The sequence below is a fragment of the Erythrolamprus reginae genome, chromosome 8 (genome assembly GCF_031021105.1).
Source record: "Erythrolamprus reginae isolate rEryReg1 chromosome 8, rEryReg1.hap1, whole genome shotgun sequence".
NCBI lineage: Eukaryota > Metazoa > Chordata > Lepidosauria > Squamata > Dipsadidae > Erythrolamprus > Erythrolamprus reginae.
Genome location: NC_091957.1, coordinates 5,561,732 through 5,580,941, shown reverse-complemented (window position 1 = coordinate 5,580,941; position 19,210 = coordinate 5,561,732). Strand labels below are relative to the sequence as shown.

The window sequence follows — 19,210 nt, the reverse complement described above, 5'->3', positions numbered from 1 at the left end:
CCAAAAAGAGATGGATAAAATTGAACGGGTCCAAAGAAGGGCTACAAAAATGGTGGAAGGTCTTAAGCATAAAATTTATCATGAAAGACTGTGAACTCAATCTGTATAGTCTGGAGCAGTGTTTCCCAACCTTGGCCACTTGAAGATATTTGGACTTCAACTCCCAGAATTCTGGGAGTTGAAGTCCAAATATCTTCAAGTGGCCAAGGTTGGGAAACACTGGTCTGAACGACAGAAGGGAAAGGGGGGACCTGATCAAAACATTTAAATATGTTAAAAGGTTAAATAAGGTTCAGGAGGGAAGTGTTTTTAATAGGAAAGTGAACCCAAGAACAAGGGGGCACAACCTGAGGTGAGTTGGGGGAAAGATCAGAAGCAACGTGAGAATATATGATTTGACTGAAAGAGTAGTAGATGCTTGGAACAAACTTCCAGCAGACGTGGTTGGTCAATCCACAGTGACGGAATTGAAACATGCCTGGGATAAACATAGATCCATCCTAAGATAAAATACAGAAAATAGCATAGGGGCAGACTAGATGGACCAGGAGGTCTTTTTCTGTCGTCAATGCGATGTAACTTCGAACAGTTACTAAACAAATGGCAGCAGATTGAGAACTATCTGTAATTTCAGAATTGCAGGATTGATATCAACCACACAGGGTTAGCCAGAGAAGAAAAACAAGAGAAATTCTACTTTATTGCAATGCTACCTTAACAGAATATACTGTTGTGAGCCGCCCCGACTCTACGGAGGGGGGCGGCATACAAATCTAAGAAATAATAATAACAACAACAACAACAACAACAATAATAATAATAATAATAATAATAATGTATTATTATTATTGCCGTTGTTGCTGCTGTTGTTATTTGGTCATCATCATCATTATCATTGTTTTTTTCCTTTGAAGGCCCTCAAACTGAAAACCATTGTGAGGGGGGACGCCCCAACTATCTTAGCCACGACCAGCCTCTGTAAAAAAGAGGTGAGTGAATTGTTGGGGGGGAGGGGGCTGTCTCTCTTTCTCTTGTTGTCTCCCTGTCTCTTTGTCTGTCTCTTTATTTTCTTCTCTGTTTCTCTTGCTCTCTCTTTCTTTTTCTCATTCTGTCTCTCTGTCCCTCTTTTTGTCTCTGTCTCTCTATTTCTGTTTCTCCTTTTCTCTTTCTGTATCTCTCTTTTTCTCTTCGTTTTGCTGTGTCTCTCTCTCCTTCTCTCTTCCTCCCTCTCCTCTCTCTCTCCCACTTCTTTCTCCCCCTCTCTCTTCTCTTTCTTTCTCCTCTCTCTCTCTTCCTTCTCACGCACTCTCTTCTCTTTCATGTCCTCTCTCTCTCTCTCTCTCTCAATCTGTCTCTCTCTGTCTCTCCTTTCTCCTCCTTCTCTCCCCCTCTCAATCTCTCTCTCTCTCTCTCCTTCTTCTCTCTCTCTCTCAATCTGTCTCTGACTCACTCCTCCTTCTCTCTCTCTCCTCCTCTCTCTCTCTCTCTCCTTCTCTCTCCATCTCAGTCTCCTCCTCCTCTCTCTCCTCCTCTCTCTCTCTCCTCCTTCTCTTTCTCTCAATCTGTCTCTGTCTCTTCCCCTCTCTGTCTCTCTCATTCTCTCTCTCTCAATCTGTCTCTGTCTCCCTCCTCTCTCTGTCTCTCTCTCTCAATCTGTCTCTCTCCTCCTTCTCTCTCTCCTCCTCTCTCTCTGTCTCTCAATCTGTCTTTCTCTGTCTCCTTCTCTCTCTCTCCTCCTCTCTCTCTCTCTCTCTCAATCTGTCTCTCTCTCTCTCTCCTCCTTCTCTCTGTCCATCCACTCACCATCCATAACTGCATTCTTCTGCAGCCCTGGGAGTCGCAATGCTTCTGCAGCAATTTCCCGCATGAAGTCATTTGTGCAGATTCCTGGGGACAATCCCTGCTGGTCTCCACAGATGTTGGGGTCTTTCTCTTAGACGGTGAGTAGACCACTCCACGGTTGTGAGAATGTCCGCACCTGGCCTCTTTCCATTCCCTCTCCCGGAGAAACAAATGGGTTTTAGCTGAATTTCCACTTCTAAGCATTAACAAAACTATAAGCCTTACTTGTTCAGCTTACAAATAGATAAACCAGCATTTGAACACACAGTTATTACTACAGTAGAGAACTAGCAAAGAGAGTCAGAGAGAGAGAAAACTACGCTTCTGGCTCCCTCTTGTGGCCATCCATAACACTAACTCTTAAAGCAATAGTGTTTCAATATATTTAAGCATGCATTGTAGGTTTGTTTTATATATTGCCAAGCCCAACCAGTTATGTACATAGTATTAACATAACCAGCTCAGAGAGCATCGAGGATGCGGTGCACCCTGTTGCCACGCAGATATTCCAGAGCTTTAATGCTTTGCAACCTTCCCCTTCCCAGATGGACAACCTCCCATCCCAGTGTTCGATAAAACATTGCAGATCAAACAGATGCACGTACTGGAAACGTTGGACCTTCTAATCACCAGAGCAGACAGAGGTAAGAAGCGCCACTGAGCTAATTGGGAGAATAATATTCCCCGACATCCTAGGACAGAGCTAAGGAAAGGAGCTTTCTTTCGTTCCCAAGTGTGCAGAATTTTCATCAGCATTTCAGGACTGAAGTGCCCTATAACAGAATTCATCAATGGTTCTGTCATGGTTCCAGGTCACATCCAAATTTACATTTATTTATTTATTTATTGGATTTGTGTGCCGCCCCTCTCCGTAGACTCGAGGCGGCTAACAACAATGATAAAAACAGCATGTAACAGTCCAATCCAATACTAAAACAACTAAAAAACCCTTATTATAAAACCAAACATACATACAAACATACCATGCATAAAATTGTAAATGCCTAGAGGGAAAGAATATCTCAGTTCCCCCATGCCTGACGGCAGATGTGGGTTTTAAGAAGCTTACGAAAGGCGAGGAGGGTGGGGGCAATTGTAATCTCTGGGAGGAGTTGGTTCCAAAGGGCCAGGGCCGCCACAGAGAAGGCTCTTCCCCTGAGTCCCGCCAAATGACATTGTTTAGTCGACGGGACACGGAAAAGGCCCACTCTGTGGGACCTAACTGGTCGCTGAGATTTGTGCAGCAGAAGGCAGTCCCTGAGAAAATCTGGTCCAGTGCCATGAAGGGCTTTATAGGTCATAACCAACACTTTGAATTGTGACCGGAAACTGATCGGCAACCAATGCAGACTGCGGAGTGTTGGTGTAACATGGGCATACCTTGGGAAGCCCATGATTGCTCTTGCAGCTGCATTCTGCACGATTGGAAGTTTCCAAACACTTTTCAAAGGTAGCCCCATGTAGAGAGCGTTACAGTAGTCGAGCCTCGAGGTGATGAGGGCATGAGTGACTGTGAGCAGTGACTCCCGGTCCAAATAGGGCCGCAACTGGTGCACCAGGCGAACCTGGGCAAACGCCCCCCTCGCCACAGCTGAAAGATGTTTCTCTAATGTGAGCTGTGGATCGAGGAGGACGCCCATGTTGCGGACCCTCTCCGAGGGGGTCAGTGACGCCCCCCCCCCCAGGGTAATGGATGGATAGATAGAATTGTCCTTGGGAGGCAAAACCCACAGCCACTCCGTCTTATCAGGATTGAGTTTGAGTCACAGTCCAAGTCAAGGCGTTCCTCAAAGTTCCAATTTATTTCTGGAGCCATCCTGACAACCACACCGGGAAACCGAAATTTGAGCTTCCCACCCAGTTGAAAATTCACAGGTCTTGCCCCCAACCATAAGTCCACGTCTTAAAGTTGGCAAGGTTAGAGACCCCCTGAATTAGCCTGCATTAGGATGTTTGGACCTTGCCCTGCACTTTGTGTCATCTGTCCTTCTACAGATGGGGTATGAGTGAGATGGTGATGTTGGAGTTCACGGCAACCATGATGAGATAGCTCTCTTGACGTGGTTGTTTGCCCTTCTATCCACCAGGGAAGGAAGCACGGCTGTTGGTGTTCAGGCTGAACGCCCTGTGGAAGGGCATCGAAGCAAAGGTGACCAAGAGCAAAAGCGATTGTCGAGAAAACAAGTTGGAGAAAACAAAAGGTATTTGGGTGGAACTCTCTGATCGGAAATCGAACTGTGATCCTCAATTAACGGTTTTGATCAAACCACAGGGCTGTCTGTTTGACGGGGTGTCAACAAGGACGAGGTGGGTGGTGGGTGGGTTAAACTATTTTTTCCAAAGCACCAAAAGGCAAGACAAGAAACAATGGGTGGAAATTAACTCAAGGAGAGAAACAACCTAGAACTTAGGAGGAAATTTGTAACAGTGAGAGCAATCAACCAACAGAACAGCTTGCCCTCAGAAGTTGTGGGTGAGATGAAATACCTCTCAATAGAATGAATGTATTAGAAATAAAAAGAAGTAGAAAACACAAGTTGAAAAACAGTAGAAAATGATGGTAATAATGATGATAGATAGATAGATAGATAGATAGATAGATAGATAGATAGATAGATAGATAGATAGATAGATAGATAGATAGATAGATACTGTAGATCAGCGTTTCCCAACCGGTGTGCCGCGGCACACTGGTGTGCCGCGAGACATGGCCAGGTGTGCCGCCAAGCTTCAGCTGGGCGGGGTGCTGCCGGTACTTCCGTCCTGGGGCTCCCGCTCGCAGCTGTCCCCCGCCTCCTGCTCGATGCCGCGGTTTTCGGCGCTCTCCTGCTGGGCCCCAAAGAAAGAAGGCAGGAAGAAGGAGAGCTCCATTCTTCGCACCTTTTTCCCGCCTTCTTTCTTTGGGGCCCAGCAGGAGAGCGCCGAAAACCGCGGCATCGAGCAGGAGGCGGGGGACAGCTGCGAGCGGGAGCCCCAGGACGGAAGTACCGGCAGCGCCCTGCCCAGCTGGAGCTCCTCTGGCGTCGACGGCAAGTGTCTGATGGGAGCGGGGGGGGGTGGCCGCAGCGGCCGCAGGCAGTCGGGGGAGATGGCGGCGGCGAGAGGGATCGCTCGCTCTCTCTCTCTCAGCTGACTGCAAGTGGGAGCCCTGACGGTGGCGGTTGGACGTGCTGCTGGACGTCGTACATGCTGGCGCTGCGTGCCTGGCATATACGGTGTCCAGCACCACGTCCAGCTGCCGCCGTCAGGGCTCCCACTTGCAGTCAGCTGAGAGAGAGAGAGAAAGAGAGACTCTTGGCAGAGAGAGAGAGAAAGAGAGACATAGCAAGAGAGGCAGAGAAAGAGAGACAGAGCAAGAAAGAGAGACAGCAAGAGAGGCAGACAAAGAGAGATAGAGAAAGAGAGAGAGAAAGAGACATAGCAAGAGAGGCAGAGAGAGAGAAAAAGAAAGAGAGACATAGCAAGAGAAAAAGAGAGACTTAGCAAGAGAGGCACAGAGAGAGAGAGAAAGAGAAAGAAAGAGAGACATAGCAAGAGAGACAGAGAAAGAGAGATAGCAAGAGAGGCAAAGAGAAAGAAAGAGACATATAGCAAGACAGTGAAAGAGAGAGAGAGAGAGATTTACTTGGAGTTATATTGTGTTGTTTATTTATTTTTTGGAGCAGTGTATATATATTTTAATACATTTCTAAATTTTATTTTTATATATACATCAATATCAATATATGAACAGTGTGGCATCTTGATATCATTCATTTTGATAACAATACTGATATCAATGATATTTGTTACATTAATTAAATTTACACATTCCTAGCATTAATACTCCTATTTGTATTAAGATATAAACCTTCATTATTTAATTATTCAATATTTCAATGTATCATTCTAAATGCCAATTTGTGTAAAAGAAATATTAACTCAGTCAATATACCGTCTCCAAAGTATGTATGGATGTTGAAGGAAAATTACAAATAAAACACACAAACACACACACACACACATTGAAGTGGGTGCTTCATTACTGGAGGCTTTCAAAAGGTGACTGAACAACCATTTCTCTCTATAACTTCTCCTGCTCGAACAGGGCATTGGACTAGAACAGTGTTTCCCAACCTTGGCAATTTGAAGATATTTGGACTTAATAATAATAATAATAATAATAATAATAATAATAATAATAATAATAATAATTATTATTATTATTATTATTATTATTATTATTATTATTATTATTATTTATTGGACTTGTATGCCGCCCCTCTCCGAAGACTCGGGGCGGCTCACAACAATAATAAAACAATATAGCAGTAAAACAAATCCAATATTAAAAAAACATATATAAAACCCCAGCAATTAAAACCATACAGCACATACATACCAAACATAAAATATAAAAGCCTGGGGGAGGATGTCTTAGTTCCCCCATGCCTGGCGATATAGGTGGGTCTTAAGTAATTTGGGAAAGACAAGGAGGGTGGGGGCTGTTCTAATCTCTGGGGGGAGTTGATTCCAGAGGGCCGGGGCTGCCACAGAGAAGCCTCTTCCCCTGGGGCCCGCCAAACGACATTGTTTGGTCGACGGGACCCGGAGAAGGCCAACTCCGTGGGAATTTATCAGCCTCTGGGATTCGTGCGGTAGAAGGCGAATGCTGGCTGGGGAATTCTGGGAGTTGAAGTCCAGATATCTTCAAGTTGCCAAGGTTGGGAAACACTGGACTAGAAGACCTCTAAGGTCCCTTCCAGCTCTCTTATTCTATATTCTGTTTTGAGAAGGAAGGATCTGGATCTCACTATACTTCAGAAAGAAAATGTTTGGGACCGTTCCTGACCCCTCCACCTTCTGTCCTCCAGGCTGCCACCTCTACGCCATCAACACCCACCACAGCAATGAACTGCGGATCATCGTCGCGATTCGAAACAAGCTCCTTCTCGTCACCCGGAAGTTCCGGCGGTGGGAGATGGTGAATGGTGCCCCCTTGGTGTCCCCGCAGTCCGAATCCCCTGTAGAGGAGTTCCAATACATCAGGGTAGGTTTGAGATAAAGCTTCAGCTGACTCGGAGGCTGGGAAGCACGCCAAAAACTCACTAGTTCTAAATTCCAAGATAACACATACACTGCTATAAATCAAAGTAAGATCAGATGCTCACCGACAACGTTTTACGAACATAAGAATGCAGTTCAATTCAATTCAATTCAATTTATTAGATTTGTATGCCGCCCCCTCTCCGAAGACTCGGGGCGGCTCACAACAGTAATAAAAAACAGTATAACAATGGAAAAAATCTAATAATAAAATTATATAAAAAAACCCAACAATTTAAAAACCATACAGCACATACATACCAAACATAAAATATAAGAAAGCCTGGGGGAGATGTCTTAATTCCAAAATGCCTGGCGATAGAGGTGGGTCTTGAGTAACTTGCGAAAGCCAAGGAGGGTGGGGGCCGTTCTAATCTCCTGAGGTGGACATGGATCACCCTGGACATCCTTAACTTGTCCATGCTGTTCTTAATATTCAGCATTTACATCCCCGGCAAATTTCACACTCCCCCCTTTTCCCCCCTGGCTTCTGATTTTTCCGGCACAGGAAATCTGCTTATCTGACCCACCTGTGGTCATGACGTTGGTGGATGGCCCCACTGGCGAAAACGACAACCTGATCTGCGTGGCCTACCGACACCAGTTCGACCTGGTCAGTGAGAGCACGGGCGAGTGCTACCGAATGCACAACGTTGACGCAAGCAGGGTAAGTCCGGTTAGAAAGTCCAGTAGGCAATTCCTAATTAGATTCGCGTTGGTAGATCCTGCCTTCGGAATCCTGATAGTCCAATAGTAAATGAGAGTATTGCGCCACGGTGGCGCAGTGGTTGGTGTGCAGTACTGCAAGGCTACTTCTGCTGACTGCCAGCTGCCTGCAGTTTGGCAGTTCAAATCTCACCAGGCTCAAGCAACAAGGATGATTAGGGGACTGGAGGCTAAAACATATGGATAACAGGTGAAGAAATTGGGAATGTCTAATCTAGTGAAATGAAGAACTAGCTGAGACATGATAGCAGTTTTTTTATTATTATTATTATTTATTGGATTTGTATGCCGTCCCTCTCCGTAGACTCGGGGCAGCTAACAACAGTAGTACAAAACAGCATGTAAATCCAATACTAAAACAGCTAAAAAACCCTTATTTGTAAAACCAAACATCCCTACAAACAAACATACCATGCATAAATTGTATAGGCCTAGGGGGAAAGAATATCTCAGTTCCCCCATGCCTGACAGCAGAGGTGGGTTTTAAGGAGCTTAGGAAAGGCAAGGAGGGTGGGGGCAATTCTAATCTCTGGGGGGAGTTGGTTCCAGAGGGCCGGGGCCACCACAGAGAAGGCTCTTCCCCTGGGCCCCGCCAAACGACATTGTTTTGTTGACGGGAACCAGAGAAGGCCCACTCTGTGGGACCTAACCGGTCGCTGGGATTCGTGCGGCAGAAGGCGGTCTCGTAGATACCCTGGTCCGGTGCCATGAAGGGCTTTATAGGTGATGACCAACACTTTGAATTGTGACCGGAAATTGATCGGCAACCAATGCAGACTGCGGAGTGTTGGTGTTACATGGGCATTTTTGGGAAAGCCCATGATAGCTCTCGCAGCTGCATTCTGCACGATCTGAAGTTTCCGAGCACTTTTCAAAGGTAGCCCCATGTAGAGAGCATTACAATAGTCAAACCTCGAGGTGATGAGGGCATGAGTGACTGTGAGTTTTCCAACATTTGAGGGGCTGCCACAAATTTTTGGGAGATAGTCTATTCTCCAAGCACTTGAAAAGCAGGACAAGAAGCAATGGGTAGAAGTTTCTCAGAGGAAGGTCCAGCCTAGAATAAAGGAGAAATTTCCTTGACAGTGAGAACAATTAATAAGCGGAACGGCTTGCCTTCAGAAGTTGTGGGTGCTCTATCACTGGGGGTTTTCTAGAAGAGTTTGGACAGCCACTCCTTGAGCAGGGGGCTGGTCTAGAAGATCTCCAACATCCCTTCCAACTCTGTCATTCAATCTGTAGAGATACTCAGTCATCCAGGTCATGGTTGTCCCAAAGATGCTTTTTCAGGAGGCAACTGGACTTTTGTTAGTACTATGTACATAACAGTTGGGTCTGGCAATATATAAACAAGCTAACAATAAATGCTGGTATGTATTGAAATACTGTGGCTTTAGAATAGAATAGAATAGAATTTTATTGGCCAAGTGTGATTAGACACACAAGGAATTTGTCTTGGTGCCTATGCTCTCAGCGTACATAAAATAAAATATACATTTGTCAAGAATCATGTGGTACAACACTTAATGATTGTCATAGGGGTCAAATAAGCAATGAAGAAGCAATATCAATAAAAATCTTAGGATATAAGCAACATGTTACAGTCATACAGTCAACATGGGAGGAAATGGGTGATAGGAATGATGAGAAAAACTAGTAGAATAGAAGTGCAGATTTAGTAGAAAGTCTGACAGTGTTGAGGGAATTTGTTTAGTAGAGTGATGGTGTTCTGAAGAAAACTGTCCTGGTGTCTAGTTGTCTTGGTGTGTAGGGCTCTGTAGCGACGTTTTAAGGGTAGGAGTTGAAACAATTTGTGTCCAGGATGTGAGGGGTCAGTAAATATTTTCCCCGCCCTCTTTTTGACTCGTGCAGTATACCGGTCCTCAATGGAAGGCAGGTTGGCAGCCATTGTTTTTTCTGCAGTTCTGATTCTCCTCTGAAGTCTGTGCCGATCCTGTTGGGTTGCAGCACCAAACCAGACAGTTATAGAGGTGCAGATGACAGACTCAGTGATTCCTCTGTAGAACTGCATCAGCAGCTCCTTGGGCAGTTTGAGCTTCCTGAGCTGGTGCAGAAAGAACATTCTTTGTTGTGCTTTTTTGATGATGTTTTTGATGTTAGTTAGTGTTGGGAATTGCCATAAGGGGGAGCCAGAAGCGTGATTCTTTCTCTCTGTGTTTTGCTGCTCATTTGTGCTGATTCATTGTGACTGCTGTAGTAAGAACTCTGTATTCGATGATCGTTTATGTATTTTGTAAGCTGTACAAGTAAGGCTTGTAGTATTGTAGATATGACTCTGTATGACTGGACTGTTTAACTTGACTACAATATTTGCTAAAGTAAACGCTATTGTATTTACTTGTTTGGATTTCCCTGACTCCTCTGGCAGCCCCACAAGGCAACCATGCCCACATGGTCCCAGTTCATCAGGCTCAAAGTCCATTGCCAGGGGGCCTGGGTGTGAGCCATCCACAACAGAAGCTAGATAGGGAGTGGGGGGGGAAGGAGAAATCCTTGCACTCGGTTGCAGTCAGCCTGGCCTCCAGTCCGCCCACTATCCTTGCCCATTATCATTGCAGGTTCATTTTGTTGCAGCTATTGATGTGTATGAAGACGGAGAAGCAGGCCTCCTTTTGTGCTACAATTGTAAGTACCCCTTTCTCCCAGGAAGTGCCAAAGAGCGGAGCCTTCTTTGGCATCGACCTTGTTCTGTCGGGCTCTCGGGTAGACTCCTCCCGAAAATTCACAGGTACAAATTTCAGACACACACACACGTTTGAAAATTCGAAACAATGTTCTTTATAATGAAAATTCACTTAACCTGAGCCCTCTTTTGGGATAGCAAAGAGCACTCGTCTCCAAACAAACTGGTAATTTGTACAAGTCCCTTATCAGTTCTGTGATACTTAGCTTGCAGCTGTGAGGCAATTCACAGTCCTTCTTCTTTCACAAAGTGAAACACACTTGGCTCTGGTTTAGTTTCAAAGCGGGGGAAAATCAGCACACAAAGGTCAAAGTCAGCAAGGCAGGCACGAAACACAACGATCAGATAATCCTCCACAATGGCCAAACCCACAGGCTGCTATTTATAGCAGCCTCACTAATGACCACAGACCCACCCAACCACAGGTGGCCTCATTTTCTTTGATAATAATCTCCCAGTTGTTGTTGCCTATGCATCGCTCTCTGCATGCGTGGCTGTATCATTCACTCTTGTTCCGAATCCAAGGAGAAGCTAGATAATTGATCTCCTTCTGAGCTGTCTGCCACACTCTCCTCCTCCCTGTCACTCATGTCTTCTTGGTCAGAGGAGCCTTCATCAGCAGATTCCACCGGGGGCAAAACAGGTCTGCAGCATGTGGATGTCTCCCCCACATCCACAGTCCTTGGGGCAGGAGCTGGGCCAGAGCTAACCACAACAGACCTAGATCTATTTTATTGTACGTGGTGAACATGTATCAACACCAAAAAATGTTTTTGGACAAAGCTACAACAGGTGATTAGAAAAGATGATAGGGAAGCACATAGATTACACTGGGGGACAACTCGTAACACAATTTCTGTTGAGTTTGATTTTTGAGCTTTTTTATAGTTAATTAGGCATGCTGGTTTGAAAACTGTAGTTAGTTTTCTTCTACCACGTCACGTTTTTTTCTCTACCCCTTATGAGAATGATGAGGTTATGAGGTTGCAACATGAGCATCAAATTGCATTTTTACATAGCCATCTTGCTAACTTCCCGGAAAATCTTGGCGCAGTCAGTGATGAGCAGGGCGAGCGATTCCACCAAGATTTGAAGGTCATGGAGACATGGGATCAAGGTAGATGGGATACACATATGATGGCCGACTATTGTTGGAGCATCAAGTGAGAATGTCCACAGATTAAACACTCCAGAAAAAGCTATAAGCATATACCACGAGATGAAGAGCTAATTAAGAAGATACTATGTGCAGAAATGGACAAATTCCCCTTCTTCTCCTCTTCTTCGTCTACTCTTCCTTTTCTCCTCCTCCTCCTCCCTTCTTTTTTTCTTCCTCTTCCTCTTCTTCTGGTGCTGCTGCTACTCCTCCTCTTTTCGTCCTCCTCCTCCTCTTCCTCCCCCTCATCTTCTTCTTTTTATTATTTATTAGATTTGTATGCCGCCCCTCTCCGTTGACTTCTACTCCTCCTCCTCCTCCTCCTTGTCCTCCTCTCTTCTTCTTCCACAGTTGTTTCTTTTTTGTTGTTGCAGATGTTTGCTATTACCGCAAAGTGTGTCCCTTCAACGGGGGCACAGCTCTGGTCCAGCCCCTGGCTTCAGACTACCACTTCAGCTGGAACCAAGTTCCCTACGCAATTGGTAAGAAAAACCAAGTGGCGTGTGCCTTTCAGCTGGGCGCCTGTCCTGGAGCACCTCTGGAGAGTTTGAGACATGCCTGTCACCATGTGGGTCTGATCTGGGTCGTCTTCTTCATTAAGGACCTCTCCTTCTGTCTCCTGCAGTTTGCGCCTTTCCTTACATCTTGGCCTTCACTACCGACTCCATCGAGATCCGCTTGGTGGTGAACGGGAACCTCGTCCATACAGCTGTGGTCCCAGCCTTGCAGCTGGTGGCATCGAGGGTAAGGGGAAAGGGCAGAACCTTGATCTGCCACAACAAAATCCTTTTCCCCTCCAGGATGGTTATCCTCACCCTTTGGGTTCAGCTCTGAGATATTGGACTCCCCAATGATCTCTTCTTGCTTCTCCAGACCCTCTTTACCAATGTATTTAATCCTTCATGAAATTTCCAGCCTGTTGTGAGTGTTCCCTGTCAGCCTCAGGAAGTGTCAGATTCAGAGGAGGATGAAGAGACAGAAGCTTTAATGTACCCTGATTTAAGAAAAGTGGGGGGAGAGCAGTGGAGATGAGGGCGTAGGTGAAAATCAGTTAGATGTTAGCATTAGTGATGGGCGAACCCAACAGTGTTTGGGTTCGGCAAGTTCGGACGAACTTTACGCAAAATTCGCCTGAACCCGAACCAAATCTGAACCTGAACCTGAACGGGGAATCCCACCAAGAGATTACGGGGGCAGAGCTTTGACATCACGTATACCCACAGGTTGCTAAGGACGCCAAGGTGATCACCTCCGGGATTCCATGGAATCCAGGAAGTGATCACCTTGGCGTCCTTAGCAACCTGCCGGTGACGTCAAGACTCCGCCCCCAGAATCTCTTCGTGAGAGGGATTCCCCAGCTCCTTCAAAGGGAGGTCTTCACGTAAAAATAAACATTGTTATTTTTACGAAAAAGGACGCCGCAGTGGCGCTGCAAGCAAAGGGCGGTCCTTTCACGTAAAAGGTCCCTTCCAACTATGTTATTCCTTTTGTATAGTGGACGAGAGGTTCATTTATTGTAGAAGCCTGGAACAACATCTCCCATTCTCTGGGTGTTTGGAGATCATTTTTCTCAGCCCTAGTTGTGACAATGCTGTCTGAAGGAGAAAGACCCCCGTTAGTGTGTATGATTGTGTAGCAGATAAGTTTTTATAACAATGTATCTTAAATTAGTTTTTTTAAATTTTTTAACATTATATTTGTATTGCTGTTATGTTGCGAGCCGCCCCGAGTGTTCGGAGAGGGGCAGCATACAAATCATCATCTTCTTCTTCTTCTTCTACTTCTACTTCTTCTACTTCTTCTTCTTCTATTTCTTCTTCTTCTTCTACTACTTCTTCTTCTTCTACTACTTCTTTTTCTTCTTCTTCTTCTATTTCTTCTTCTTCTACTTATTATTATTATTATTATTATTATTATTATTATTATGTCAATACAACACAGCAAACGAGATCACTATGCTGGATTTCGTATTTCATCACCAGTCGGGCGCTTCCCAAGCATCTAGGACTGCATGATGTAGCGGCGAATTTTTTTTAAATTATTATTATTATTATACAAGGGCTACGAGAAGCTTCATTTGTAACTCAACTGACTTCTCCTTCCAGTCAGATATCTACTTCAGAGCTGCCACAGCAGTGAGCGAGGTGTCCAACAGCAGTTCGAAGGAGACCAGCTCACCTGGATCCCCTCAGACGCCGTCCGTCCAAGAAAATATAATTTTCTCCCCTTCCACAGCAGAAGGTAAGGAAGCTGGGGTGGACACCATCAAGTGGCTGATTTCTAAAGCGTTGGTCCTTTCCGACATCAATTCCAAATATTGGGCTTTCTGTTTTATGCCATCATAAAGGTTAGGCTTTCTTATCAGCACTCTTCTATTCCTCCTCTCAGGTGAAGCTCTGTGTAGGAATATCTACAAAATCCCCCTCAGCAACCTGGTTGGCCGGAGCATCGAGCGCCCGCTCAAGTCTCCCATGGTGCCCAAAGTCATCACCACCCCAACGTCGTCCGGTGCAGCCCCAATTCTGGTGGCACCTTCCCTCTCCTTGTCGCGGATAGAGATCAAAGAGATTGCCAGCCGAACCCGCAAGGAATTGCTTGGTAAGGTGGGAATTTGGTGTTTTCCAAATAATTCCACGAAACAGGACTTTTTAGACCAACTTAGAATCTTAGGTAGCATCATAAAAACTAAACGATTGATCATGTTTTGCAATATTCTTCCCCTGGAGTGGGGAGAAGATGTAGGTTTTGCAGTATCCTTCTCCTGGAGTGGGGAGGGAATGGAGATTTTACAGTATCCTTCCCCTGCCACGCCTACAAAGCTATGCCACAAAGCCATGCCCACAGAACTGGTGGTAAAAAAAAATTGAAACACATTTGAAGGTGTATAAGCTTCACACCCAGAAACCATAGCCACTCTGCTGAGGGAATTGTGAGAGTTGAAATCTAAGCATCTTAAAGTCCCCAAATTTTGAACCACACAAGTACAGATGATATTAGGCTGATCAACTGAGAGTCACTTCTAACGTTCCTCTTTAATTCGGCCTCTTTAGTCAGAGCCACCATCCTAATTTAATTTTTAGGAGGACAACAGAAAGTCAAAGATCTTGGCTTTCTAACTAAAGTGTCTGGTACCCAGTACATCTATTATGGAAGCCTTGTTCTCTTTCTGGTTTCAAGATACAGGCAGGCTTCTTCATAAGACAGGCATTGGTGAGACCCATCTTTATTGGTTTTGTTGTTGTTTTTAAATAATAATGATGATGATGATGATGATGATGTAGGGAAGGTGTGCAATAGGGTTGATATTCCTGGAGGTGTCTGTAATATGGCAAATGATTTAGCTTTACTAGACAAGTGGTCAAAGCAATGGAAACTGCAGTTTAATGTTTCCAAATGTAAAATAATGCACTTGGGGAAAAGGAATCTTCAATCTGAATATTGTATTGGCAGTTCTGTGATAGCAAAAACTTCAGAAGAAAAGGATTTAGGGGTAGTGATTTCTGACAGGCTCCAAATGGGTGAACAGTGCGGTCAGGTGGTAGAGAAAGCAAGTAGAATGCTTGGCTGCATAGCTAGGGGTGTAACAAGCAGGAAGAGGGAGATTGTGATCCCGCTGAATGGAGCGCTGGCGAGACCACATTTGGAATACTGTGTCCAGTTCTGGAGACCTCATCTACAAAAAGATATTGATAAAACTGAATGGGTCCAAAGATCGGCTACAAAAATGGTGGAAGGTCTTAAGCATAAAACGTATCAGGAAAGACTTCATGAACTCCATCTGTATAGTCTGGAGGACAGAAAGGAAAGGGGTGATATGATCAAAACATTTAAATATGTTAAAGGGTTAAATAAGGTTCAGGAGGGAAGTGTTTTTAACAGGAAAGTGAACACAAGAACAAGGGGACACAATCTGAGGTTAGTTGGGGGAAAGATCAGAAGCAGCATGAGAAAATATTATTTGACTGAGAGACGAGAAGATGCTTGGAACAAACTCCCAGCAGACGTGGTTGGTAAATCCACAGGAACTGAATGGAAACATGCCTGGGATAAACATACATCCATCCTAAGAAAAAATACAGGAAATAGCGTAAGGGCAGACTAGACGGACCATGAGGTCTTTTTCTGCCGTCAATCTTCTGTGTTTCTATGTTTCTATTATTTCTGACAATTATTACCCACCTCAGAGATCCTCTGGAGTTAGGGAAGCAAGAAAGGAAACATCTACCAAAGGTTGATGGATGTTTTTGCCTGGTTTCTCCAGGTCTCTTAAACGATTCTTCTTCAAAGTCTGAAGTTGGCCCAAAGCAGAAGAAGCTTCCATCGAAACTGTCAGACTCACCAAAACAGGGAACTTTACGCTCCTCCAGCAGTGACAGGTAAGCAGCCACCAACAGGAGAGAGAGAGTTGGGGGTGAGGCTACAAACCTGCACCCCACTTTCCCAGAATACTGATAGTTTGGAGTTGCAGATGAGGGCTAGAAGTCTACATTCATTGGGAGGATAACATTGGGTGCAACACAATCCAAGGTAGTTTCCCTACATTCTTAGTTTGGAAGGTGCATTCATCTCAAGGCCACTATTCCGACTTGACATTTCTGAGATCTGTCAAAGACCTTGGAGTACTCATATCCAATGACCTAAGTCCTAGAGCCCACTGCAACAACATTGCCAAAAAGGCTTTAAGGGTTGTTAACCTAATCCTTCGCAGCTTCTTCTCTGGTAATTTTGAACTGCTAACAGGAGCTTACAAAACATTTGTCAGACCAATCCTAGGATACAGCTCGCCTGGATGGAACCCACATTGCATATCTGACATCAACACAACCGAGAGAGTCCAGAAATATTAAGATACTGGTCCAGGTATTAAATAGAAGTGTACAACTGTATTTTGTTAAGAATTAAGTTATACGTACGGATGCATTACGAAGAAAAACAATAAAAACTCTATCGTGACATTCTTCTACAACCCACCCACCCCTCTTCCCATTTCTGCTCTCTTCTCCCTAGGCTTGTTGTGACCTCTTTTGAAAGCGCTTCTGAAGAGCCTCAATTCTCTACCGTTTCGGACATTGACCCTGTCCCACTGGAGGAGGAGGAGGAGAAGGAGGAGGAGAAGGAGGAGGAAAAGGAGGAGGGCCAGCCCAGCCCTCGCTTCCAACTTGGGGCCTCCTTTGATGAAGGTGTCATTGATTTGAAGTGAAGACAGCCGGGAGGACCCATCTTTGCACGCACTTGACTCCCCCGGCCCTGTTCTCTGCCATCGGCCTCCCACCCCACCTCCTCCCATTTTGTACAGCTCTCTTAAAACGGTATCCATGACAGCCAATTTTAGAAGCGGTCACTACTTGCAGTCCCCAGAGAGGAGCCCAGGGATCCAACTCTGGATGCCCGAATGGTCTCAGTTGACCGATTGATTGAACGAGAGGCCAACTTTGGATGCCTGAATTGTTTCACTAGATCAATTGATTGAATGAAAGGCCAACTCTGAATTCCTGAATTGTCTCAGTTGATCGATTGAACAAGAGGCCAGCTCTGGATGCCTGAATTGTTTCAATCGATCAATCTATTGATCAAACAAGAGGCCAGCTCTGGATAACTGAATTGTTTCATTAGATCAATTGACTGAACGAAAGGCCAACTCGGGATGGCTGAATTATTTCACTAGATCAATTGATTGAACGAGAGGCCAACTCTGAATTCCTGAATGGTCTCAGTTGATCAATTGATTGAATGAAAGGCCAGCTCTGGATGCCTGAATTGTCTCACTAGATTGATTGCTTGAACGAAAGGCCAACTGCCTGAATTGTTTCACTAGATCAATTGATCAAACAAGAGACCAGTTCTGGATGCCCAAATTGTTTCAGTCAATCGATTGATCGAATGAGAGGCAAACTCTGGATACCTGAATTGTTTCACTAGATCAGTTGATCGAACGAAAGACCAGCTCTGGATGCCTGAATTGTCTCAGTTGATTGATTGATCGAACAGGAGGCCAGGGGTGCATGTGAATAGTATTTTTGGTGATAAGAGAGGGGTCACCCAATTTTTTTGGGTGGTGGTGTTAGACCAAAAAAAAAAGCTTTGGGTGAAGGATCAGATGAGTTTCAATCAGTGAATTGGTTAAACATGTCTGTATTTTTTCATGGCACGCGGATTTCGGGGAACAGACTGTTGACAGCTGAGGAAGTGGGGCAAGTTCTAAATGCCCCCTTTCTTTATAGCAATGACCAGCAGTCACATTCCCTTTCTCCATGGTGGTGTTGACCTGGACAGTGTTGGAAATTGTCCCCAAATTAGGAGATCAGAATGGAAAGAATTGAGAATGGAAGTTCTCTGACGGGCATTTCTCAACATTTGAAGCTAGGAGGAGGGTCCTGGATCCATGCCGAGAATGGCCTCCATCTTCCTTGTCTGAAACAGGCCATGGATCCTGCCTCCTCCAGGGTCTTAGCTTAGATGCCATATTTGTTTTGAATTACATAGCTGCGGAGAAGCAGTGAGTCATTGCAATCTGCCCTACGATGAGGAAGATCCTTAGAAGCATCTGGTTTGTCACTATCTGTAGGATGTAGACTGCTGGACCCGAACATCACAATCCAAAGGTGTATTGGGGTGTGGAGTTGCCCTTTCCCACACCTCCAAACCTTGCACAGGATTGGCAAGTTAATTTCTGATGGGATTGGAAGGGAGAGAGTATTAGTAAACGATGGTCAAGCCATTGCTGCTCAGTCGACTGCTTTAGCACACTCAAGATTCAATTGTGCATCCTTGAAATAGCTTTTTCAGTCCGATCCGGGGAATGGATCTCCTTTAGTCTTCTTTAAAAAAAAAAGAAAATCCCAAATTCTTTTCTGGCAAAATAGCTCACCAAATCAATCCGCTCCTTTTCTCTTCAACCTCCAGCACTTTGCTTAAATCACCTTCATTCCCAGATGACTTCCTTCAAAATCGATCAAATCCTTGCATTACATAGCTGCCATGGCTTGGATGGCTTAAATAAGCCGATTTCCGCTGCCGCCAGTCGAGGCCAAGTCGGCTCTCTGTGGGGTATGCCGACATCAAAACAGATCACCGCCGACGTCCCCTTCTTCACCACCCCTCCAAGGCAGTTCTGGCCTGGTTCCAATGGAACCAGGAGCCCCAGGCGACAGGAATTCGGGATTCCCCTGCAGAGCGTGAGGAACTCCATGTCTCCGTGGCACTTGGCCATATCTCTCCTCCCCTAATTTCTGATGGGATTGGAAGGGAGAGAATGTTAGCAAACAATGTTCAAGCCATCGCTGCTCAGTCGACTGCTTTGGCACAACTCAAGATACGATTGTGCATCTTTGAAATAGCTTTTTTGGTCTGATCCGAGGAGTGGAGGAATGGACCAAACAAGAAACCTGGAATTTTTTCATTTAAAAAGATGAATCAGACTTAACAGTGTCAGGAGGGACCTTGGAGGTCTTCTAGTCCAGCCCCTACCTCAAGCAGGAAATACATACAAATCTAATAAATAATAATAATAATAATCCTATCCCATTTTTTTAGACAAATGGCTGCCCAATCTTCTTGAAATCCTCCAGGGATGGAGCACCCTAACTATGTAACCCCTGTCCACTAAATTATGGTTGCTTCTACTTAGGAAAAAAATCTTGTCGGGAAACCTGATCTATTGCAAACCATCCGAAACATGGCAGTCAAACCATAAGCTT

The 19,210-nt window shown here is 45.0% G+C and overlaps 1 protein-coding gene across 2 annotated transcripts in view; it reads left to right on the top strand.

Annotated features, from left to right (window-relative positions):
- The window catches only part of GARNL3 (GTPase activating Rap/RanGAP domain like 3), a 68,903-nt gene extending 50,553 nt beyond the window's left edge, over positions 1–18,350 (top strand). For both annotated transcript variants that reach the window (XM_070758558.1, XM_070758559.1), the window contains exons 17-29: positions 915–989; positions 1,829–1,940; positions 2,388–2,486; positions 3,930–4,043; positions 6,696–6,871; positions 7,436–7,594; positions 10,233–10,299; positions 11,888–11,995; positions 12,139–12,257; positions 13,619–13,754; positions 13,902–14,111; positions 15,775–15,889; positions 16,521–18,350. In XM_070758558.1, the coding sequence (XP_070614659.1) occupies positions 915–989; positions 1,829–1,940; positions 2,388–2,486; positions 3,930–4,043; positions 6,696–6,871; positions 7,436–7,594; positions 10,233–10,299; positions 11,888–11,995; positions 12,139–12,257; positions 13,619–13,754; positions 13,902–14,111; positions 15,775–15,889; positions 16,521–16,713 (1,683 nt within the window). In that variant the 3' untranslated portion in view covers positions 16,714–18,350. The remainder of the gene's footprint in view (positions 1–914; positions 990–1,828; positions 1,941–2,387; positions 2,487–3,929; positions 4,044–6,695; positions 6,872–7,435; positions 7,595–10,232; positions 10,300–11,887; positions 11,996–12,138; positions 12,258–13,618; positions 13,755–13,901; positions 14,112–15,774; positions 15,890–16,520) is intronic.
- Positions 18,351–19,210: the final 860 nt, after the last annotated feature.